This window comes from Tenrec ecaudatus, chromosome 2 (assembly GCF_050624435.1).
Source record: "Tenrec ecaudatus isolate mTenEca1 chromosome 2, mTenEca1.hap1, whole genome shotgun sequence".
Classification (NCBI taxonomy): domain Eukaryota; kingdom Metazoa; phylum Chordata; class Mammalia; order Afrosoricida; family Tenrecidae; genus Tenrec; species Tenrec ecaudatus.
This window is the reverse complement of record NC_134531.1, coordinates 228203679-228228815: the sequence shown is the minus strand read 5'-3', so window position 1 is coordinate 228228815 and position 25137 is coordinate 228203679. Positions and strand designations below refer to the sequence as shown.

The 25137-nt window shown below is 39.2% G+C and overlaps 1 protein-coding gene and 1 non-coding gene across 2 annotated transcripts in view; both read right to left on the bottom strand.

Annotated features, from left to right (window-relative positions):
- Window positions 1–25137, bottom strand: part of LTN1 (listerin E3 ubiquitin protein ligase 1) — an 81186-nt gene that overhangs the window by 31399 nt on the left and 24650 nt on the right. The window contains exons 7-19 of the mRNA XM_075542388.1: window positions 24284–24457; window positions 22080–22270; window positions 21197–21332; window positions 19271–20077; window positions 18677–18718; window positions 16091–16280; window positions 15665–15904; window positions 14001–14154; window positions 11981–12125; window positions 11268–11454; window positions 7378–7537; window positions 6237–6344; window positions 1981–2123 (exon numbers count right to left, since the gene is read on the bottom strand). Of these exons, the coding sequence (XP_075398503.1) occupies window positions 1981–2123; window positions 6237–6344; window positions 7378–7537; window positions 11268–11454; window positions 11981–12125; window positions 14001–14154; window positions 15665–15904; window positions 16091–16280; window positions 18677–18718; window positions 19271–20077; window positions 21197–21332; window positions 22080–22270; window positions 24284–24457 (2677 nt within the window). The remainder of the gene's footprint in view (window positions 1–1980; window positions 2124–6236; window positions 6345–7377; window positions 7538–11267; window positions 11455–11980; window positions 12126–14000; window positions 14155–15664; window positions 15905–16090; window positions 16281–18676; window positions 18719–19270; window positions 20078–21196; window positions 21333–22079; window positions 22271–24283; window positions 24458–25137) is intronic.
- On the bottom strand, window positions 11075–11181 carry LOC142441944 (U6 spliceosomal RNA). Its single transcript, XR_012783221.1, has one exon. It is a non-coding gene; the product is annotated as a U6 spliceosomal RNA (small nuclear RNA).

Genomic DNA, 25137 nt, shown 5'->3' with positions numbered 1-25137 from the left:
CATTCTATGATGCTCACCTTCCCGACACAATCGCTGAAGACAAAGCGGGTGCATAAGCAAATGTGGTTAAAAAAGCTGATGGTACCCGGCTATCAAAAGATATAGCACCTGGAGTCTTAAAGGCTTGAAGGTAAACAAGTGGCCATCTAGCTCAGACACAACAAAGCCCACATGGAAGATGAACACCAACCTGCATGATCACGAGGTGCTGAAGGGATCAGTTATCGGGCATCAAAGAACAAAAAATCATTATCATTGTGTACGTACTCACTTCCCTGATATGATCACTGAAGACAAATGGGTTCATAAGCAAATGTGGCGAAGAAAGCTGATGGTGCCCGGCTCTTAAAAGATATAGTGTCTGGGGTCTTAAAGGCAAACAAGTGGCCATCTAGCTCAGAAGCAACAAAGCCCACATGGAAGAAGCACACCAGCCTGTGTGATCATAAAGTGTCAAAAGGGATCAGGTATCAGGCATCATCAGAACAAAAAATCATATCATTGTGAATGGGGGGGGGGAGGGCGGAGTGGAGACCCAATGCCCATTTGTAGACCACTGGACATCCCCTTACAAAAGAGTCTCGGGGAGGAGATGAGCCAGTCAGGGTGCGATGTAGCAATGATGACACACAACTTTCCTTTAGTTTCTAAATGCTTCCTCTCCCTCTCCCCAACTATCAAGATCCCTATTCTACCTTACAAATCTGGCTAGACCAGAGGATGTACACTGGTACAGATAGGAACTGGAAACACAGGGAATTCAGGGCAGATGATCCCTTCAGGACCAGTGGTGAGAGTGGCGATACTGGAAAGGTGGAAGGAGGGTGGGTTGGAAAGGAGGAACCAATTACAAGGATCTACATGTGACCTCCTCCCTGGGGGAGGGACAACAGAAAAGTGGGGGAAGGGAGATGTCGGACAGGGCAAGATATGACAAAATAATAATTTATAAATTATCAAGGGTTCATGAGGGAGGGGGGAGCAGGGAGGGAGGGGAAAAATGAGGAGCTGATGCCAGGGGCTTAGGTAGAGAGGAAATGCTTTGAGAATGATGAGGAATGTCCAAATGCGCTTTACACAAATGATGTACGTATGGATTGTGATGAGAGTTGTATGAGCCCCTAATGAAATGATTAAAAAGAAAAAAATTTTTAAAAGAAAAAAAGTAGTTTGGAATACTAATTGTTTATCAAGTTTCATAGAAATGCAGAGTTTTGGTCCACTTTTTCTATTTTTAAGCGGTGCTGCTAGCACAAGCACACAGGAGACGTCACTGTTGTTTTGGGGGAGGGGCAAACGTCACTAATGGGATGTCTCCAAAGCTGGATGGATGTGAAGACACCTGCCCTGCTGGTTTTGAGAGACTCCCTCTGAGTTCCCAGGAGGAGGGATTCCCTGATGTGGGCACACATTAGCTACCTTGGCACAAACACCGCTTGGGAGAGGGAAAAAGTCACATTTCTTTTTCCATTCTCCACACACTCTTCTCCCTCTCTGCCTTCAGCACAGACTTGACTCCCATAAGCCCAGAGACATGTGGAGACCTGACCTCTAAATACTGGTTAGCATATCGGGCGATCTGGACTTTCCAGTGACGCCGTGCTAATGGCACCCACCCCTCACAAGAGCAGCGGCTCCTTGGTTCAGACTGGATCTTCAGATGGGCAATTCTGCCGTGTACATTTTGTTTTCTGAAAGTCAGGGTCCACGCATGAAATGTTGCTAAAACCACATGCCAAATATGTAATGTCAACTCTGACTCTAAACTTTTCCTGTTCAGAGCACCAGATGAAGACTTCAATGGTTTTATAGTGGCTGCACACTGTTAACAATCATGTGCCCATGTCCTGCCTGAATACCATGACTGCTTATGAAAAGTGTCTTTAATAAAGCTGGATATAATTGGGGGGGGAGAAAGAATGATATCTTATATCTCAGACAATATTAAATTCATGAAAAAATTACTATCAAGCAACTAACCATCGATATAGTAAAGATCAGTCTTCGGCCAAGACAAAAGCGCAGGTATACAGTCAGCAATGAATTTTCTCTTTTCTTCTTTCACCAAAAATGGACCAAGAATTTGAATGGTATGCAAATTACCCTCTGTTAGTGGGAAAAACCTATTTAGAGAAAACACATAATTATTTAAATATGCAATTTTTTAGAAAATTCATCACATTCAGGCTGCTCAAAAAGACTAATAAGTCCTCTATACAAAGGGGGGAAATGAACTATGACAGTAAATTAACAATGGCTGGTCCTGAATAATGAAACTGAGTTTCTTTTTCCTTTTCCTGTATGCTTGTAGTTTTTAAAAATAAGTATATTTAAGTTTTCCTCAGGTATAAAAGTTCCTTTTTAATTATACAAGCAAAGACAATGTTCTATATTCTACTTTGGTGATCAATGACTAGGATCCTAAATGCTTGTGCACAGCCATTTAAGGAAGAGAGAATAATGATGATGTTGAAACAACTAGTCCAATGGACTAATAGCCACACAAACATCAGTTTCCACAGTCCTGAAGCCAGAAGAACTGGATGGTACCCAGCTACCGGTTCCAACTGCTCTGAAAGGGACCACAATAGAAGGTCCTGGGTAGAGTGGGGGAAAAATGTGAACAAAACTCAAAATCCTAAAAGATACCAGGCTCACCAGTTGGACACTGGTGGGATCTTTAAGACACAACAGGGGGCCTTAAAAAAAAAGATACAACAACCCTCCTTTTTTATTTCAAACTGAACTCACCTCCTTGTAAGAATAATCAACTACTTAAAGATCAAAAGGGCAGCATTTACCCAAGGACATGGTGCAGAGGGTTTAGGAAAGAAAGAGAAATGAAAACAGGAAACACAGAAAGGAAGTAGAATAAGTGATATTACATTAATGTAGTGGTTCTCAACCTGTGGGTCGTGACCCCTTTGGTCACAGGGATCGTCTAATTCATAATAGTAGCAAAATTACAGTTATGAAGTAGCGACAAAAATAACTTTATGGTTGGGGGGTCACCACAACATGAGGAACTGTAGTAATGGGTCGTGCCATTAGGAAGGTTGAGAACCACTGCATTGAAGGGAGTGCAATGAATGAGTTGAAACAAACGTGGATGAAGTGTTGAATGCAAAAATGCCAATCTGCTCTCTAAACCTTCACCTAATGCACAAAATGTTAAAATAAAGTTTACAAGCAATACTTGATTGTGCTCTTTAATATTCTGCCCTACAGATATTCTCTTCCCCGAATCTTCTCTTCACTGATATTCTGTGTATATACATGTTGCTGCTGTTAGATGGCAGTTGAGCCGATTCTGAGTCACAGCGACCCCATGTGATGGAGTAGAACAGCTCTCCAGGGTTTCCTGGGCTGAGAGCTACAATGGTAACAGAGCGGCTTTGAACCACGATCTTTTAGTTAGAAACTGAGTATTGAACCCGGGTGCCACAAGAAGAATATAAGTAGTTGGGTTTTATTTAAGTAAATGAGATCACACTAAACATTTTCCTGCTATGTGCCACTTAATAAAAATATACTTTGTAGATCACTCCACATCAAGGCCTATCACTCCCTCCATACACGTGTCCTGTAAAGCTAGTGACAAGGGGAACAACTCCTGAACAGAAACCCATACTCTGACTGTCTCACAATTCAACTCTTTCTCTTTAATGAACCTTTAGTTTCTTTCCCAAATGTTTGGTCTTTTAAATAATGCTACAATGACTGTCCTCAGCAGATATCCTGCACGTGTGCAAATACCTCACGGTTAGATTCTCAGACATCTCATTTAAAAAGCATAGGATTTGAACGTCCTAATAACACAGTTGGCAGGAGTCTTGTGGTGGGTCAAATGGTTCAGTGCCCATTAACTGAAAGAGTTGCCTAAGAAGAAACGCAGGTGATCCTACTCCGAAAGATCTTGAACACCCTACGGAGCAGCTCCACTCTGCGCACATGGAGTCTCTGGGAGTCAGACCCAACTCGGTGGCACGGAGCAACGTGTTTTGGTAACGTCAGTGTTTTCTGAAAAAGCTAAACAAATGTGCACTTCACCTAAAGCTGCCAATCTTCTTCACTGCTGGATAGAAGGGAGAATCAAACATGCTTATTTGAATGTATATGTCTGTCGTTACTGGTAAGTAAGTATTTCACATTTCTTAATTGAATTACCTCGGCCGATACATTGACGATTTCATCGATAAGGTACTATCTGTCATGGGTTGAACACACCGCGCCCGCCCTAATGTATGTGTGTTGGGCTAGGCCATGGTCCTAGTATTGTGCGGCTTTCCTCTATTTTGTGATGTGCTGCAGCCATTCTAATCCCTGCCTGGGAGGAATAACGCAAGGTTGTTGTTGTTGCTGTGAGGTTCTGACTCACGGCAACCCTATGCACAACGAGAGGGAAGGCTGCCAGGTCCTGCGCCGTCCTCACAGTCACTGTTACACTGGAGCCCACTGCTGCAGCCACTGTGCTGATCCACATCGTCAAGCGCCTTCATTCCTTCTTTGTCCCTCCAGTTTTCCAAGGTGGATGGCCCTCTGGTGGCTGGTCTGTCCGGATAACATGTACGAAGGATGCAAAGCAACGTCTTCTCATTCTGGTCTCCATGGAGCATTCGGGCTGTGCATCTCACAGATTTGTCTGTTTTCTGACAGCCCACGGCACTTTCAATATTCTTTACCAGTACCATCGCTCAAATGCACCAATTCTCTGCTCCTCCTTAATGTCCAACTTTGCACATGCGTGATTGAAAATTCCATGGCTTGGGGCAGGCACACCTTCATCCTCTAAGTGATAACCTTGCCCTTCAACACTTTAAAAAGGCCTTATGCATCAGACTTGTCAGTTTAATTTTTTGATGGCTGCTTCCAACAGCATTGATTATGAATGCAAGCACAATTAAATTCTTGACCACTTCAGTCATTTTCCTATTTAACCACAATGTTATCTATTGGTCCAGTTGTGAGGATTTGGGTTTTCTTTACATTGAGTTGCAACCCATCCTGAAGGATGAGATGAAGTTATAGGGGTGAGGTAGAATTATGGTGGGATATCAACCCACAACACTTGGGTGTGGCTTGCAACACCTTTTATCTCCTACAAGATAAGAGATAAGGTGAGAGAAGCCAGCAGAGAGGGGGAGAGGGATTTACTACCACCAAGAAAGAAGAGCTGGGAGCAGTGTGCGTCCTTTGGACCCGGGGCTGGGGGTCGGGGGTCACTGCAGTGAGAAACTCCGAGACTCAGGGGGAGGACTGTGAAAAAGGCAAGACATTTCTGTGTGTTCAAGTTCAAATGTGACTCGTATTTCTGTTACAGCAGCATTCGAGAATTCGACATATTTTTCAATTTAGAGATTTTTTAATTACATATTCCAGATATATTTGCTAATTTGCAAATGTTTCCTCCATGTTGTCATTTGTTTCTTAATCTTTGTTTACTGTATCTCTTTCATAAAGAGATACCATATATTTTTATAAAGTAAAGAATCTTTCTTTCCTTTATGGATTCTGGATTTTGTGCTCTGCTTAAAATGATTTTCTTTTTGCCCAGATTATACATTTTTTATTTCTCTTTAAACTTTTATTGAACTGTTCTTTACATTTAGCTTTTTTTTTAATTTAGCTTTTGATGTAGACTTTATTTTTGTGTATAATGTATGGGAGGGGTCTCTCCTATCATGCTAAATATCTAAAATAAATATAAAATTCTTCATTTTTTCTCTCATTCCCTTTCATTTCATCCCTACATTTTCTAAAGCTATGCTCTTGAAAACCTTGTGTTTTTTATTTATGTGTTTTTGTTTGTTTTTATGATTGGAACATTGATTTATTAGTGTTTTGGGGCATGAGTGATCGAGGTGAGCATTTATTACATTACAGAGTAAAAATATTTTAGATGAGAATAGCTGTTTTCTCAAAATCATAAAGAAGACCAAGCATTCTAGTTGGACGGCGGCAGGTGCGACCTCTGAGACGATGGCCTTATCTCCCCTGTGGTCTGGAACACACAGCCGTTTACGATCAAAAGGGCAGCACTCCCCCAACAACGGCGCACACAAGGTTAGGAAAGGAAGAGGAGTGGAACAGGAGACACGGGAAAGGCAGTGAAGGCAGGCACATTGAGGGGACTGAGACGGATGAGTCGAAACAAAATGTGTACGAACTGTCAAACTAAGACTGGTAATTAGCTCTGTAAACTCTCACCTAATTCACAATAAAAAGAAAAACTATACCTGTTTTCTTCTCTCCTATACTGGTGTTTTACGTCCTCAGGTGTAATCCTTCGAACAGAGATCAACTTGATAATAATAAGAGACCAAAGGGTGCCATATACTTTGGATCTAAAAATGAAAAAATGGTTTTTCTGTTTAAAAGTGTACTTAATGTCATTTCTTAACACTGATATATCTAAATTCCTTTTATAGAAATCATTAAATCACTAAGTGAGAGCATCACTTCATCCAAGACATCTGTACTAAAACACCTCCCATTATCCAAAGGATTGGGAGTTTTGGCTTTTGCTATTCTTTCTCGAGCGGTACTGAGCTCTCACTCCAAAGCAATTCCACACCCTTCAAGTCCCAGTACGGGAGTTGATTTTAATCCAGACCGGTGGGGAAAGGACCTCTCTCTGGGCTGGGTGAAGCTGGAGAATCAAGCAGATACTCATATGCACTGAGAAAGCTGTGCGGGGTGCACAGAGTGTCCTCTGATATGACAAAGTAAGGTAAAAACACTACAGGCAACTGATAAACTTTTTAATTGAGAGAGAAGTTCAACATAGTAATTTCAAAATGCTAACTTCTAGGACGAAAGGCCCAGTGATCTACAGAAAATCAGCCATGAAAACCCTATAGATAACCACACTCTAGTCCAGGGATCACCGTGTGTTGTGGGCAGATATGGTAGCAGCTAACACCAACAATAACAAGTAAATCAAATTGAGGGTAAAAACAAAAGACACTGAAGTGCTATAACCACCGAAGGACTTCATTGTCACATCTTCTTCCTCATCCAGGGGAATGGGTTTTGTGCTTATAATATTGACCCATCTAGAGCAATGTATAGGTTGAGGTTGAAGTTGAAAGTAAAGAGAAGATGGGTTACATACAACAACACAGCCCTCATAAATATCTATTTCTTTCGCTTTTAGCTCCCCTTGAATGTATTTACAGAGCAATCAAGGAAGGCAAAGTTCGAACATTTCCCTTGAGTTCATGAAGTACTCAGTGCATATAGAGAATTCATTACTAAGCAATACATATTATCTTGTAAATTAGACCCTTTGAGCAAAGAATAGCTTTTATCTTATACAAGTCAAAGCCATCACAAGTAAAATGGTCACAAACGATGGGAATTCAAAGGGATTCTTACCTGTCAAATATCAGCTGCAGAAGGCCAGACGTGTCACCAAGTGCACATAGGTTATCATATGTGATATTCATTCTTTGCAGCATGTTACAAAATCCAGTTACAAAGACAGGCGGGTTGTACAGCTCTTCACACCACTGCAGGGAATAGAGGAGCTCTGCAACTAACAGAGGGGGCACCACGTTTCCAGACGGGCTTTGTACACAAGCCCCGCGGGCACTTTTCTTCCTCCGCCCCATTTTCTAACGCTGCTACTTCCCACTTATTTCAAAACATCAAGGACTCAATTTTTAAATCAGCCTTCAATGAAAACTAGGAATATCTGCCTAATACAAAATATCACATTCTCCCAAATATTTGTCTGATATAAAATAGCACATTCTCCCATCTGGAGAAAGGCACCATGCTTGGTAAAATGGACGGGCAGAGGAAAAGAGGAAGGCCTTCAACAAGATGGGTTGGCACACTGGCTGCACCAATGGGCTCGGGCACAGGAACACTGGTGAGGATGGCGCAGGCCTGGGCGAGGTTCTGTTCTGTTGTGCACAGGGCTGCTTTGGGTCCGCACCAACTCAGTGGCGCCTAACAACGGTCCAAATCTTACTTGGTCTCTTCTGACTAGGAGGAATGTAGCAGGACCTAAATTACTGGAACTACTAGAATATTTTTCCTACTATTTCTGCCACAATGAGTGAGGGGTCGCATACAAGATAAGCTCCAAAGGACACGAGACTTGAGATGAGAACTCATGTCAAGACAGAAGATGGGTGACAGCATGATACAGTAAAAGGGTACCGGCCTCCGACGGACCAGACTGCCTGAATTTAAGTCTGTTTGGCCATGAGCTATATGCATAGTTATCAACACTTCCTAAGACTGAAGTAAGAAGTAAACCTTACAGGTGGTCGCTTTTAACTCACAAGCAGTTCCACTCCCTTGATGAAGTTATGAATGAGTTTTGAACTGGACACGAGACCTAGTTCAAGAGTGAACCTTGTCCATAAAAGGCAAGTAACTGACCAAGTCAAGATAATAATAGTACCTGACTTAAAAGGATCGATGAGAAGATTAAATATTATAATCAGTTTATAATTTGCATAGCAATTAATAGAGAAATGAAGCATTATAAGGACTCGAACTCCCATCTTTGTGTTTGGAGTCATTCTGTGAGCACAGCTCCTCGGATGTGGACCTGAATGACCAAAAGAGTTTTTAGCCTCCATTTTTTCCCCACAGGTAATAAAGCTGTGGGAACAAGACTGACACAGGTTTATGCAATTCCTCTACTTTGAATTGTATCTTATAAAAGTCATACTGCTGTCCCAGAATCTGGTGGGGAGACAGTCATAAAGGTCAGCAGACAGGCCTGGAATTATGTATGCTTGCACATTGCTGTTTTTGCTGGTTTCTTTTTTTTCTCCTCTCTTTTTATTCAATCTTTTGGTTTCTTTTTGTTTTGTCTCTGTTGTTTTGCCTACCAATATAAGAAAGGTATGGAAGCAAGCGAAAGGAGAAAGCAATGGGACCAACAGGTCCAGAGGGACCTTGAGGGGAGGAAGGGGCAGACAAGAGGAGTGGTGAGCAAACAGTGCCATAGACAGGGGAACAACTAGGGAACTAAAAGCAACAGTGAGGAGGATGTGGAGATCCTGGGGGTGCTTTAGCATTAGCAAGCAGTCTAGCTAAGAGGAATTACTAAGAGGCAGAAGAAGGGCGAGCATAATGGTGGGGCAAGAGAAAAGTAAAAGGAAACAGAGGAAATATCTAGGAAGCAAAGCTTTGGCTAGAGATATAAACATAGGTGTGTACTTATGTAAATGTTCATTCATAAAAGTAGAGGTACTGACCTATATACATATATTTATATGGCAATACACTGAGGAAGTAGACAGACTTTAGGCCTCTGCTCAAGCCTTTCCTCAATGCAAGAACACTTTGTTCTAATAACCTGGCATTCTGTGATGCTCACCCCTCCGATGCAATTACTGAAGCCAAAATGGGTGCAGAAGCAAATGTGGTGAAGAAAGCTGATGGTGCCCAGCTATTACAAGATAGAGTGCCTGGGGTCTTAAAGGCTTGAAATTCAGCAAGTGGCCATGTAGCAGAGAAGCAACAAGCCCACGTGGAAGAAGTACACTAGCCTGTAAAATTATGAGGCATAAATAGAATCAGGTAACAGGCACCAAAAGACACAAAACGAAACAAAAACATATTGCTGAGAACAAGAGTTGGAGCAGAGACCCAGAAACCATCTGTAGACAATAGGACATCCCTCACAGAAGGGTCACAGGGAAGGGATGAGTTAACCAGGGCACAGTATAGCACCGATGAAACACACAATATTCCTCTGGTTCTTTGAGGCTTCCTCACCCCCCACTATGATGAACCCTGTCCTGCCTTTCAGTTCTGGCTACACCAGAGCATGTACACTGGTATAGATAAGAGCTCACAGCACACAAAATGCAGGTAAGATAAGCCCATGAAGTACAGAAATGGGAGTAGTGGTAGGAGGGTAGGGGGAAGGTGGGAGGAGGAGGTGAGGAAAGGGGAACAGCTCGAAATGATTGATGCATAACCCCCCCACCCAACAGGGGGATAAACAACAGAAATGTGGGTGAAGGGAGATAGCAGTTGGTATAAGATATGAAAACAGTAATAATTTATAATTTATCAAAGGGTCACAAGGATGGGAGGAGTGAAGGGAGGGAAAAAAGGGGAGCGGACACCAAGGGCTCAAGTAGAAAAAAAATTGTTTTGAAAAGGATGATGACGACATATGTACAAATGTGCTTGACACTATGGGTGGAGGGTTATAAGGACTGTAAAAGATGATAAAATAAAGATAATTTATAAATTATCAAGGGTTCATGAGGGAGAGGGGAATAGGGAGGGAGGGGGAAAATGAGGAGCTGATACCAAGGGCTCAAGTAGATAAAAAATGTTTTGAGAATGATGATGGCAACAAATGTACAAATGGGCTTGGCACAATGTATGTATGTATGGATTGTGATAAGAGTTGTATGAGCCCCCAGTAAAATGATATAAAATAAATGTTTTAAAACTGTAAGAGCCCCCAATAAAATGTTTCAAAGAGCTGTAGTAATAAAATGATTTTTTAAAGTTATACTACTATTTACAATTCCAAGCCATTTCCTAAAATAAATGTATCATGGTGATCCCATGTGTGTCAGAGTAGAATTATACTAAAATTTACGATGACTTTTCCCCTCAGAAGTAGATCCTTGAGCCTGTCTTCCATTGAGTCCATTTTGGGTGGACTCAACCTGTCAATCTTTTGGTTGGCAACCAAGTACTTGATTGTTTTCAATATCCAAAGCCAGAATTTCAACATTTGAACTTCACATTTATCAGGAAAACAAATATAGCCCTCTGGATAAAAAGATTTAGTGGTTAAAAACAAAAAATCTGAAAATATATAATCTTTGATAAAATACCAGTTTCTTTCTTTTAGGGTATGTCCAATAGGCTCAGCATATATTAATACCATTCCAATTTAATTAACTGCTAGACTGTCAAATCATGCTCTAAGACTAATAAGATTATAGTAAAATTTCAATATATTTTCATATAGTAAGAAAATTGATTTAATATCACTTAATTGACCTTAAATTCTCCACCTCAAAGACATTTAATAGGAAGCTACAGATTCTTGAATTGTTTAAATTTTATTTATTTATTTTTAAATATGGAACACCTCACGAATTTGCATGTCATCCTTGCGCAGGGGCCATGCTAATCTTCTCTGTAGCGTTCCAATTTTAGTTTAGGTGCCGCCAAAGCAAGCACTAAATTTTAATTTGTAATGTGATTTTAAACTGCTTCAAAATTATATCCATTCATTATTTAATAACTAGATGTTCACATATACTTACTTATTTTCTCAATTTCTTTATTTTCTAGGATGCCTTCTTTTTTCAGTCCAACAAAGATCATTGTGCTCAATAATGCTGACGCACATAAATGGTTAGGAACTGCATTGATATCTTGAACCACATAATCTACTTCAAAACATTCATGATTCAAACTCAGTTTTCCTTCTAAAAGAGGCCTGTGAAGCCACTGTAGAGAAAAAAAAGTAATATACTACTAAATTGTATACAAAATCATTAGACTTTCTAATTATTTCCGACCTAAGCTATTCAGACTGGGAACAACATGTGTGTGTTTGCTTATGGTTCTTTAAAAAAAAAAAAGTCTTATTTAACTTTGTACTATGGGCCCTGCCCACATTTACTGATTGCTTGTGAAGAGCGAACATCAAATATGTGACAGTTCAGAGGCACAAAGTCTAGCGCAGCAGTTCCTAATGTTGTGACTCTTTATTATAATACAGGTCCTCATGTTGTGGTGACCCCCCCAACCATAAAACTATTTTCATTGCTACTTCATAACTGTAATTTTGCTACTGTAATGAACTGGGCAACATCTGTGAAAGGGGTCGTGATTCACAAGTTGAGAACCACTGGGCTAGTATGAGATTCATTTCATGTACTTTATTCTTCCTCAGGAAAAAATTTTAAAAATACTTGGGTCTGCTTGAAATCTAAACTTTAGAATGAGAGACACTCATCAACCACAAACATACCTGCACAGGGAGAGACTGTCTCATCTGTTCCCATTCGCTGTCATTTGGTATAACACTTGCAATATAAACTCCCAGCAGAGCAGTATCATCACTCTCGAGAAGTTTCTTCAGGAAATCATCCACAGTAGACAAGAGGACCTGAAGCCTGACAGGAAGGACAAGGACTTACTGCGGTAGCTGTGCTGGGGCTAATGTGAACACCCTGGTACATTCACGATCCCACTGAACAAGGAGACAGGCATACATAGAAGCGACTCTCCATGCTGACACACGCACTCAAACTAGGGACTATCCAGCATTTGAGAGGGGAAACTGCATGGTGATACTGCTATCTCAAAATGAACACGACTGGACTGGTTTCAGAGCAAGTATTTGATGCTCCTAAGAGCATGATGATCAAAAAAGGATTGGGCCGATTCCAGTAACTTTGGGAGGCATTCACTTAGGCTCCCTATAATTCAGATACCACAGTCAATCGTTAGTAAACAGAGTTGTATGGTCACCACCACAATCAACTTTAGAACGTTTTCGTCTTTCTTGTACTCACCGTTATTAACTCCCCATTTCCTGCCAGCACCTCAAGAAACCATTGAGTTACCATCTCTATAGATTTATGTATCCTGGATTCCTTATACAGAAAACCATACAAAACAACAAAACCAACAATAACAAAGTAAAACAGAGGAACACCTCAGTCGAAAGAGACCGTACATCTTGATGTGATTGAATTATTGAGTTACATATGTGAATTATATGCTAATAAAACTCAAAAAATGAAATAAAGTAGAAAATATTAAAAACTAGAACAACTTTAAACTGGGTCAAAAGTGAAATCAAAAGAAAATATGTTCAATGTTAACCTAGTTGCATCAGCAATAATGCACTTTCCAGAAAGCGGATCTATTTACATCCCTGGTGATGGTCAGAGAGGATTCACCAGGAGTGAAATACCACTTGTTTTTTTCATTTGTTTTCTTTGTTTTTAACTGAAACCACTTTGAAATTGGTCAAAAGGGGGATCAAATGATAAGATAGTACATTTTCATATCAATGTGAATGAGGGGGAGTCCAGAGTGGAGACCCAAAGCCTGTCTGTAGACAATTGGACATCCCCTTACAGAAGGGTCACAAGGAAGAGACAAACCAGTCAGGGGTGTAGTATGGCAATGATGAAACATACAACTTTCCTCTAGTTCTTTAATATCCCCCCATGCCCCCCACCTCACAATCATGATCCCAATTCTACCGTACAAATCCAGCTAGACCAGAGGATGACAACAAATATACAAATGTGCTTGACACAATAGATGGATGTAAAAGCTGTATGTTCCCCCAATAAAATGATTTTTTTTTAAAGAGAATACATTTTAACAGAAACATCATTGACTCTACACAATGCTCTGTATGTTAACAAGGCTATTAACATTCCTCAACTATGGTCAGAGAAGATTCACCAGAGGCTGAATTTAGGTGTCGATCCTGCAAGTGGATTTTGGGCTTCCAGTCATCCACAGCCTTCTGCACACCAGCTGTTCACATTTTAAGTTCTGATACCATTTTATTAGGTTTTACTTTTAAATGTAGTCAAGGTTTTTTTTTTTTAAAGGAGTGAAGTGTAATTGCAACTCAATGTCACAATAATAGATACCTAAAGTCAAAACAAACAACCAAGAACAATCATAGTATCTAGTAGCCAGTGAGAGGCTTTGGTTACAATTTATGCCTGTCTACAACACAGATTAGGACCCCATCACAGACTGGCCATAAAGTAGGAGTCTTTCCAAGAATATTCTATGAAATCATTCTTGAACTAAGTGACAGTTATGTGAATGACCATTAAAATAAATCTTTGGAGATAAATTTGGTTGTATGGATCTTCTTTTGTTTTTTTCTGTAACAAAATGTTTTTCACAGACACTCCCAACACAGGATCTACTTATTTAAGAACAGTACTTACATATAAGAGCTTGTAAGGAAAAAAAAAGTTGAAGACACTATAATCATTTTTTTAAAAGATTACCTTTTGACATCCAAAGATGAAGACTGAACTTGACTCCTGAGCCAAAGAGCAGACAGACGCAGGAAGGTGCTCCTCTCGTAGGCACTCTCAGTTTGATGGATCAGGAAATTTAAGCCAGACAGCCACGTTTTTTTCAGTTTACTGATAAGAAAGTCTAAAAAAAAAAGTCAATAGGAATTTGTAACCCCAATGGATTCACTCTCAGCAGAAAATAAATTCTGCAGAACTCATTGCACATAGAGATTTTTAAGATCTCATGTAACAAAGAAAACACAAAATTGATACTCAATAGCCTATGCCATAAACATGTAATAATACATGCTAGCTCATGCCTCATAAATGTAAACATTGTGAGGTTTAAGTTAGTTAAACCTTAAAAGTTAGTTCTTTCCTGCTAAGCTTATTATAAAATGTGTCTTTTAGAAATGAGAAAGATTATCTCTTTCCCAAAGAGATACTAACATTAGAGGAGGGGCTAGAGGCAGAGTTATTGGTTTTTGTATCTCTTTCATAAATAAACCTGAATTCACATTTAAGGACAAGAATACATTCTCAAGCAAGCAATCTCAATTTTGTTTTGAGATACATTACGATTAAACATTTTTAACTATAAGACCAGAGAAAGAGATATTACTTCTCTTTTCTAAATGAAAAAACTGAGGCATTAAGCAACTTGCCACAACTATTGCTCCTTCCAAAAGTATTCGTTTTCATAATTTTATAAATAATATTTATATACATCTTTAATTTGGTTTCTGAGGCTGAAAATGTATAGAATCTATAACCCTTTATTGAAAATGCTTTTTTATATTTCCAAATAATGATTCAATTGTTAATGCCTTAAACCCCCAAAAAAACAAAAACACCTTACTGCCATTGAGTTAATGCTGACTCATAGCACCCCAATAGGGCAAGGTTGAACTACACCTATGAGTTTCCAAGACTGTCACTCTTTATGAGAGTAGAAAGGCCCATCTTTCTCCCGAGTAGTGGCTGGTGGTTTCAAACTGCTGACTTTGTAATTAGCCCAAGGAGTAACCACTACACCCCAGGGCTCCCTTTTATTAAAGCCTAGGTACTTACAAAAACTCCCTGGCATCAAGTCAATTCCAACTCATAGCAACCCTGTAGGACAGAGGTAGAACTTCCCCTGTGAGTTTCTGAGGCCGCACATGTTTACAGGAGCAGAATGCCTGCTTTTCCTCCAGCAGAACTGCTGACATCAGCTACCCAAAACTTAATGCACTATACCATCAAGAAGCCTTGATGGGGACGTGGGCTGCTAGTCAGAAGGCCAGCAGTTCAAATCCACCAGCTGTTCCATGAGAGAAAGATGAGACCATCTACTCATAAAAATTTACAGCCTTGGAAATGCAAAGGGGCAGTGCTACTCTGTACTATGAGTTACTACGAGTCAGCATTGGTTTGAGGGCAGTGAGGTTTGATTGTTCTTCTTGATGTCCTTACGAGGAGCCCTGGTATCAAGGCTACCAGTTCAAAACCACCAGCCACGCCTTGGGAAGAAAATGAGGCTTTCTGCTCTTATAAAATTTTACAGCCTTGGAAATCCAAAGGGGGCAGTTCTACCCTGTACTGTGAGTTGCTATGAGTCACATGGTTATACCAGAGATTCCCAACAAAACGTATGAGCAATAGACTATTACCTGGCAAATGTGTTTCTTCTTTACTCTGAGCACATAACTGAAAGAGTGTTAATAACATATCTTCAGATGGTGGCATAAGCAAACATCCTTTTGCTGAGCGGAAATAATCATAGGCCACATCACAGACATAAGATATGGATGAGTCACTATTTTCAGCTTCTGACAATGTCTTTGTTTTGGACAAAGTTTCATGAAGCTTATTAATGATTCTTTCAACATATACTTCTCCAATCAAGTAATCTAGAAGGGAAAAAGTCCAAACAGACAAAAGATTTCTAATATTAACTGCATCCACTCCCCACCTTTTTTTTAATACGGTAAATACAGGTAACAAAACAAATGTCTTGTCCTTCTCAAACAATCATCTGCAAGTTAAGCAATTTCCCCTACTAGAAAACCGGGAAAAAAAGCCACGCTCTTGCCTACCATTTTCAGAAGGTTGGCATAACACCACACTTAGCAGGGTCCATCTTTCTGAGAAGTAGGGCTCTGGAGATACTGTGGATTCCAAGTTCATATTACATAAGTGATCTGCCAAGTTTACCAATTTCTCTCCGAGGATATCGCCTTTTAGCCAGAGAGTTACTAAAGCACGTCTCTCTGAACTAGAACATGCCTAAAACCATAGAAATTAAGGCAAAATTAGAAACAAGATTTTAAAAAGTTACCTGCACCAAACACTACCATTAGGACTTCTCTTCAACACAGTGGTCTCAACACTATGCCAGATTCTTCCTCCTTTTCCTCAAGTATAGAAATCTGGCGTCTTCCCTGCTCCCCATGTGTTGTTACGCATCCCCAAGTCCATTTGACTCACAGGAAGCCCATGTGACAGGCTGTAACCTGGATAAAAGCAGATCGCCAAGTCTTTGGCCTACAGAGCCGGTGGGGGATGGGGGGGGTGGGGGGGGGGACTGAACCCTGACTGATGGCTGCTTCCATGCTTTGCTCATGCTACCTGCACTATCATAAGTATTTATCATAAGTATTATTTATCAACACTCCATCCATACTTTGAAAGTCAGTATAAATTCCACCTGCTTCACCAAGTATTCCCCATCTTCTCAAAACCATGCTGACTGATCCCTGCTTTCCTCTGCCTGTCTAAAGCACTCACTGGACTGCATTATTATCTGTTTCATCTATAGCTTGTCTTTCCAATGAGATTATAAGTTCTTTAAGAGCAGAATTTGCCTTAAAATTTCTGATACCTGCTAACAACATAATAGATATGTTCAAGGAACAGTGAATAGATGAATTTCTCACAAGATTTCTTAATGCTCCATAAACATTAAATTTTTGTTACTTTTACTAAAATTAAAGGATGAATTTATAATAACTTATAATAATATTCTCTAATATAAGCAATGAATGGGGTTTTTTTTAATGGGGCTTATTATTTCCCCAAATTATGTGAAATAAAGTTACTAGGGCCAGGTATCTGACTGCAACTAGTTTATTTTCATAGGTAGGGCAGTAGGGAAGGCTGGAAATCCACCCCCAAAAGCATGCTGATCCTTGTTCCCAGAGCTTCTTTTACTTTAAGGGATGTGCAACTTGGTTCATCTCAAAGCAATCTGGAAAAAAAAGAAATCCAAGTGCGGATTGGGTAGTGACCAAAAAACTTATTTTTTTTTATTCTAAAAAAACTGTCGATCGTCAGACCTTATATCTTAGCCAAAGCTTACTACTAAACGATCTTTGTGATCTTGTACATTATTTCTTAACCTACCTAGGAATTAAAAGGTAACCTAGAAAAATTACCAGCTCCTCTTTGGTTCTAAGATTCAGATTTATTTGTTTTTGTAATTTTTAAAGATGTTTACGTTAGAACTCTGCTCTTAAATCATTAGTTCACTTAAATACCAGATAAACAACTTCAGAGTATAGCGAGTTTTCATAGTGGCATCTCTAGAATAGCTTAGTAAATGAAAATGAATCCATTCCACAGAATGCTGGTAGAGAAAATAAACGACATTTGATTCAGAATGTCTTTCAGGTTAGCAGTCATGAAGTTTAACTTCTGCCCATGGGCTAAGGAGGCTGCTTACTGCCGGAAGTACAGGAGGAATACATGGATCAAGAATTTCCAGATGCTAAACGAAGAGAATATTCTTGCAGGAAGTGTCTGGACCACCTGGTGGGCAGACTCCTACTTTGGAAATAGATGCATCAGGTTACTTCTACAAAATCAATTGCCCTTGCTCTAATTCTAGACTGATCCAGCAGCCTAAAGATTTGCCTTTCGTGTAGGTCGCCCATAGGTAGAGAAAGCACAGGATAAATTAAAGCAACCGGTGTAACTTAGAGATCACTGAAAATTTTCAAATTTGTTTTCTGCTCATTTGTTTTGTAAAAATAAACCTGTCGATTAAAAAACATAGCTCACAATGCAAAAGGGAAAAATAATTGTTTTAATACTAAGGTAAACAGGAAGAATTTTGCATAACTATTTGCCATTTCTATAGTTAAGAAAGTGAAAAAAGTTTGATTTTAGTTAAATCATTATTAGGAAAGAATGCATGTGCCATATTTTATCATTTCTAAATTGTTTTTGGTCCTTGACTCTGTCCATTATTCTTACCACTAATTTTCATGTTTGGTCAAGTGGCAATTACACAGATGGGAAGACTATATACAAAGTATTCAAATGTAGGAGGAATTTCATTTCCCTGACACTTTCTCGTCAATGCTGGAAACAGTGACTTTCTACAGATAAAGAGCCACCCAGAAGTAGAAAGCTGTGGCCTTCGTTGAAAAGGCAACAAGATGATAAACTTGCCCTGGGACCTGCTAGGAACGGAACACTATGTTTTCCAAACCCTTTTTATTCTTCACCAATAATTCTAATCAGAAAAATACTACCACCAGAATGGCAAATGCCCAATGTCTTCCCCAATTATAGAACTTAGAAGAATAAAGAAGTTCTCTAATATAAAGTCCTAACTGCAAATTAGCATGTGAATCTGACTGGTTTTCATTCTTCTACATCTAATAAAAATGTTAAGATACCTTTTCAATAACATGAAGAAGAGAACTCCATTTCAACTCCACCTGGAAGATGAAAAACAGTAAGAAACAATCTACTAAAAGGAATAGCAAAACTTTAATAAAGTAACTGAAGTGACCATATAACCTTTACAAAACTAAAACAAAAACTTTTTAAGCTAGGTCACCTAAAAAAAGAAACCTTAATGCCCTTGAGTCAATTCTGACTCCTAGCAACCTTTTAGGACAGTGTAGAACTGCCCATGCAAGTTTCTGAGACCGTAACTATGTACGGCAGTAAAAAGCCTCATCTTTCTCCCATGGAGGGGCTGGTGGTTTAGAACTGCTGGCCTTGCAGTTAACAGCCCAATGCGTAACCACTGCACTGCCAGGGCTCCCTTTTTCCACTTAAAAAGTGAAAATACGTACATGCTTTTCTTACCAATCTTTTGTCATCCTAACACACTGGGCCTGCAATCTCAGACACTCTGAAAAATCACAAAAATACACTGCTTGTCTTTACACTGACATTCTCAGTTGAGGCCAACTCCCAAGCTAAAAATCCCCTTGAAAATCTCCTTCTAGCTCTCCATTATTAAAACAGCCTAAAAGCAATACCTGTGTTAAATCATCCAAGATATCTTTCCTTTCCGTATTATTGTCACAGCAACGGAGGGCACTGTATAAAATGTCCACCAGGAAACCAGCATCCTTCCTTTGATCTTCATTTAGCCAACCAATTAATTTCTGGTAGAGAAACTGCACTGCAGGATTTTCTTGTGCAAGTTTACTAATTTCAAGAGATTTGCCTTTGGCAATACTCTGCTTTTCATCACCTAGTAACACTTTAAAGACCTGGCTTGAAGAGAAGGTGCTGAGCAGATCTGAAAGAAACCTTAAATGCTGCTCTGACATTTGCTCATTAACAAAATTTATACTCATTTCCGCTAATTTGCAGACCAAGTCTTCCAACGATTTCTTCCTTAGGGGAGACACAGCGTCTGAAGGCTGCTGAGAGAGAGGGTCAGGCACCAAGTCGGAGCCCTCGCTGCTCTCGCCCTCTGAAGACATGCTTTTCTCGTTCTCTTTGTGACTTTCAGGCATTTCGTCAGCAAATCGAACCTTACCGACTTTTTTTTTGTTTGATTTCAATGCACTCTTTGGCTTATGAAGGACCTGTAATAGATTAGATACTCCCAAAACAGACTTATCATCAGCTTCTGGCTCATTAATTTTCTCAACACAGATCTCTGACAGTTTTTCCCAGAAATTCAACAGTACTTTCTCCAAATTACGAGCTGCTACATCATCTTTTTCCATGTCTGCTTTGGTTTCCCAGGAAGTCAAAGTAGCACCTAAGTGGTTAAACATTTGTCCATTTTGTAATCTGGGCTCTTTGAGGACTGCATCAATAAAAGGGATCAACTGAAACAGAAATGCAATAAAATACACTTTTGAGAAAAGTAAAACTTAAAGTGTTTATTTTATACAACACTAAGGTTTCATATGACTTAGTAACTGAAAAAACATAGACCTTCCCCCTAAAACTCTGAAAACCGTTTTCATGATATAGCTCGTTATCATAGAACAAGTTTAGTGATTTACTGCACTCCACCCCAACTACTTCTTTTAAGGACATTACAAACAATCTAGTTTTCTTTGTATCGGCTGAGCTTATTTTATCTACTAAGATCTTTACTTTTTTGCCTTATATCAGTGGCTGTTCAAGCTGACTATGATGCCGCAAGGCAACCTCCGGGGTATCAGAGCAGAACTGCGCCCCGTAAGGTTTTCAAAAGCTGGGGACTTTTTGGAAATAGATGACGAGGCCTAAAATAAGGTGCCACTGGGTGGACGGAAGCCTCCTCCCTCTTGATTAGTGGCAGACATCTCTATTTGTCCCACCGAGGGGATGTGTGAGCTATGACTTAAGTCATTGTTCATAATACCTATGGCCCACAGAACTCAGAATCCTATTTCTTAAAATAAAATATAGGACAAATTAGGCATCTGAGACATCAAGGAGAATCTGAACTTCAGTAATCCTACTATACTAAACCATATTCCAGAACCTGCTATTATCGCTGGTTCTAAATCAAACCCAAAATGATTAGCAATATTTTAGGATAAGATGCTTACTGTATAATTAAAGTTTAAAAGATAATATTGGGAGAGGAGAGCAGGGAGAGAAGGGAAAAATGAGGAGCAACAGTGCACAAATGTGCTTGACACAATGGATGGATGGAAGGATTGTGACAGAGAGTTGTAAGAGCCCCCAGTAAAATGATTTTTAAAAAAGAGATCTTTCTAATTTCCAACGTAATCAAGGTTTTTACACTCAAAGTTTGATTAATCCTCAGTTATTTTATAATACTGATAATTGACTGTATAGAATTTTTAACTTATTGGGTCAGAAATACATATTACTCGATTTGTGTATTATAAATGCAAAATTGTTACTAAAAATGCTAGTGAATGACAAGAACAACAACAATGAACTTAGTTCTTTATAGTCAAGGTACCAGAGATGTTTGTTGTACATACCTGATCATTGACGAGCATCTTTTCCATATCTTCCTCACCCAAGTTTTGCTGCATTATAAAACGTAAGCATTCAAAAAAAGCAGCTGCTACAGCTGAGCACTCGGAAAAGCTAGTTTTGATTCTCTCTGTGGACAGCCTAAGAAATGATAAACAACCATGGCTTACTCTCACATTAAAAAATAACCGAGAGTGACAAAACAATAATAATATATGAATGATGAAGGGTTCATGAGGCAGGGGGAAGTGGGGAGGGAGGGGGAAAATGAGCAGCAGATATTAAGGGCTCAAGTAGAAGACAAATGTTTTGAGAATGATGATGGCAACAAATGTACGTATGTTCTTGACACAGTGGAGGTATGTATGGATTGTGGTAAGAATTGTACAAGCCCCAATAAAGTGATGTTTTAAATAAATAGATAGATAGATAGATAAATGAGAATTTAAATCACTGAAAAGTCCTTAGACCAAAAGAGGATATGTTCTCTAATAAAAAATTTCAATGAAAAACTAATGGCAAACAATCTATTCTGACTGGCATATAATTTGTAGAATTGTGTAAGAAGCTTAGTTTCAAAAATGTTTTGACAAAGCAAAAGAACATTTCCTATTCTATGTATCAAATATGAAAAATAAAAGACTCATTTGAAAAGTGGCCTATTTTATCTACAGGTCTTACCACAGAGCAAACTTTCTGCAGGTCATACACTACAGCACTGACTCAAGTTCAGAATTAAAATCTTAAACAATTTTTGAAGTGTTTAATAAATAGCAAAACAATTCAAGGAAAATTTAAAAGAAGAGATGATGGTTAGTATGTCACCCTAATATTATGGCAACAAGAAAAGCCCTTTTGCTTTAAAAATCAAGAATTTAACTTCCTTACCCTGTTCCAATAGAGGTGAGGAAATTTTTGAAGAAATCCAACTTTGGATCTGTAATGGACTGCGGGAGCTTGCTGATGAACGGCAACAGATACGGGTATATCACAGTAGCCAGGCCCCGACCACCTTCCCGGACTATAGCGGACAGCTTGGGAAACACACTTTTTTTTGCATTGACATGCATCCAACAGTCCTGACCACAGCCAAGAGTATACAGTTAGAAATCATACAGCATTCTCTTCCCAGTCACCGGGAAGAAAAAACATATGGGCTCTCAAATATAAAAATCCTTCATTTTACCTTAAAAATATCTCTCTCAGTACCATTATATCTAAAACACTGAAATTATAAGATTTATACTACAGTATTCATGCATTCCACAGCTTGTAGGGCAATACTGATCAGAAATGATGTGATTTAAAAGACTGCTATGACATTTTCACTGAGTGTTTAACTTATAAGACAAAAACAAACATGGGAACACCTCCCCCTGACTGTGTACAGATTACTGACTCAGCAGTGGTGGGGTTCTGCATGACTCATCATGTTTACAGCACAGATAATGAACAATGGAGACATTTGTGACACAGAGTGGTGCCATATTACAATCATCACCATCATAATGTGTTGAGTGTACTTAGCCACTGGCTCCAAGGAATACCTAGCAATTGATGGATTTGTTTTGATTAGATCTCACCACTTCCTTGTTGGGCAGGATGAACGTGCTGAGTTAACCCTGGTACTTGAACCCGCTTCAGGTTAAACGATGAAAAGGCCGTCTTAATGGCTCTGTTTGCCAGCACCTCCTCTTCTTTACAGAGCTCATGGTTTCTCCCTCTTTCATTTTAAGGAAGAAACCTACGTCCATTTCTATATTAAACAAAATATCTATGTAGTGTTTTGTATGGTTTTCTGAGTGTGATATCCAGGATAGGTAAATCTATAGCGACAGTACCTGGATTCCTAGTTTCTGGAGGTTATGCCAGGGGAGCTTGGGGAAAGTGGGGAGCGAATAATAATGAGTACAAAAAAGAAGAGAATGTTCTAAAGTTAATCATGTTAGATAACTGTAAAACTCTTCTTGATATGCTTGAACTATTGAATTGTATATGAGGATAATATGCTAATAAAACTATTTTTAAAATGCAACGCCATTTTTCATACAGATGTAAAAGTACAGAAAATGGTATAATGTAATCTCAGGCCCACCCCTCAACTTTAACCATTATTATTATGGGCCAGCCTTAGTTCATCAGGTTCCCACCCACATTCCCTTTGCTCGCATTGTCTCAAAGCAAAGTCAACGTAACATTGGCCTTTGTGAGTGTTTTAGTACATGCCAAAAAATGATCTAAGGATTTTCCTAATTGTAATTGTTCAGTATCACTTTTATAGTATCTTAAGTTTTTTTGTTTGAAATTAGTTCTAAACATAGTCAACAGGCTGCAATCATCGCTGGGTGTCTCACTTATCTCTCAAAAGAACACATTCCACCTCTATTCTCTTTCTTCCTCTGCAGTTTGGTGATGGAGCGCACGGAGTCATATGGCCTATAGAGTTGTTTACGGGGTAGATTTTACTGAATTCATCTGCCTGGCATATTTCAACACATTCACCTGTACCTTAAATGTTCTATAATTAGAAGTTAAATTTAGAGATGTGATCGAACGTTTACAGTCCATTATTTTAAGGGATAAAGCCATTTTGCTATACAAAAAAAAAGATTGATATGGAATGTGCTTTCTAAAATAGTCTGTAATCTTAACGACAAGATTCACATAGCTAATTATACTGGGCCACATAGGGTTAAAGCAGTGGTTCTCAACCTTCCTAATGCTGCGACCCTTTAATACAGTTTCTCATGTTGTGGTGACCCCCCCCCAACCATAAAATTATTTTCGTTGCTACCTCATAACTGTGATTTTGCTACTGTTATGAATCCAGCAAGGCCTGTGAAAGAGTCATTTGACCCCCAAAGGGGTCGCAACCCACAGAAAAATAAGATGAAAGCTTTGTGTCATTTTTTTGGTCAGTTTAAGATTTATACCAAGTTAAAAAATTAGATAATATATTGCCAAAAAAGCATTTTTCCAATATTAGATAATCAGGTATTCACTCTCATGTATAATATCTATGGCTTCTAAAATACAATAGTAAGTAACAACAATAAAGTACGGTATTCACAAATGTACCTCCCTTTACATACCTCAATAGTTGTAAGTGTATACAGTACGGCTTCCCAGAGAGCCGGGCACACAACAGGATCACTATCATCAATGCTAAGTAGAACAGATGGGCTCACTTTGGATGCTTCATCTTTCATTAGCTGTGGAATGCGCTGGCACAAAGCAGAAACTAATTCAAAATAAGCTGAGCGGATCTGCAGGAAGAAATAGAAAACTGAGTTAATCACAGCCTGATGGCAGCCTGTTGTACTATGGTAGCTGGGTCCTGCTCATGCTGGTAGCTATCCACCAGTCTCTGACACACCAGCAGATGCACTCATGGCAGCTTCAAGACTAAAACAGACTAGGAAGAAAGGCCTGTTGATCTCCTTCTGAAAATCCAAAAGTAAAAACCTTATGGATCACAACAGAATACTATCTGATACAATGTTAAAAAGTAAACTCCTAGATGCAGGACACAGTCATTACAACGAGACTTAACCGTACTAATGATCATGGGGATGATGTAGGACCTGGGAACATTTTACTGTTATACACTGAAGTCCCACAGTGCCTACAAACAAAATTAGGAATCACCAGGCCAAAAGTGAAAACAGAAAGAATTAGGTGAAATTTCCATTTGTTTGGCTGAAACAAACAAATCCAGTCTAGAACCAGAAGACGTCCCTTGGACCTCACATTATTCTGACCAGTCCCGTGACCAGCAGTGTAGTTAGTGGTCAAATCTAACGACAACACCAGCAAAAGCAAGAAACAACACAGAGAGCTAAGACTTAGGAATATAACTCTATTATAAAATCCATACCTTATATACCTAAAGAAAACAAAGTTTTTAAAAATCTGCAGGGCACAGGATACTAGAAAAGTATTTTAT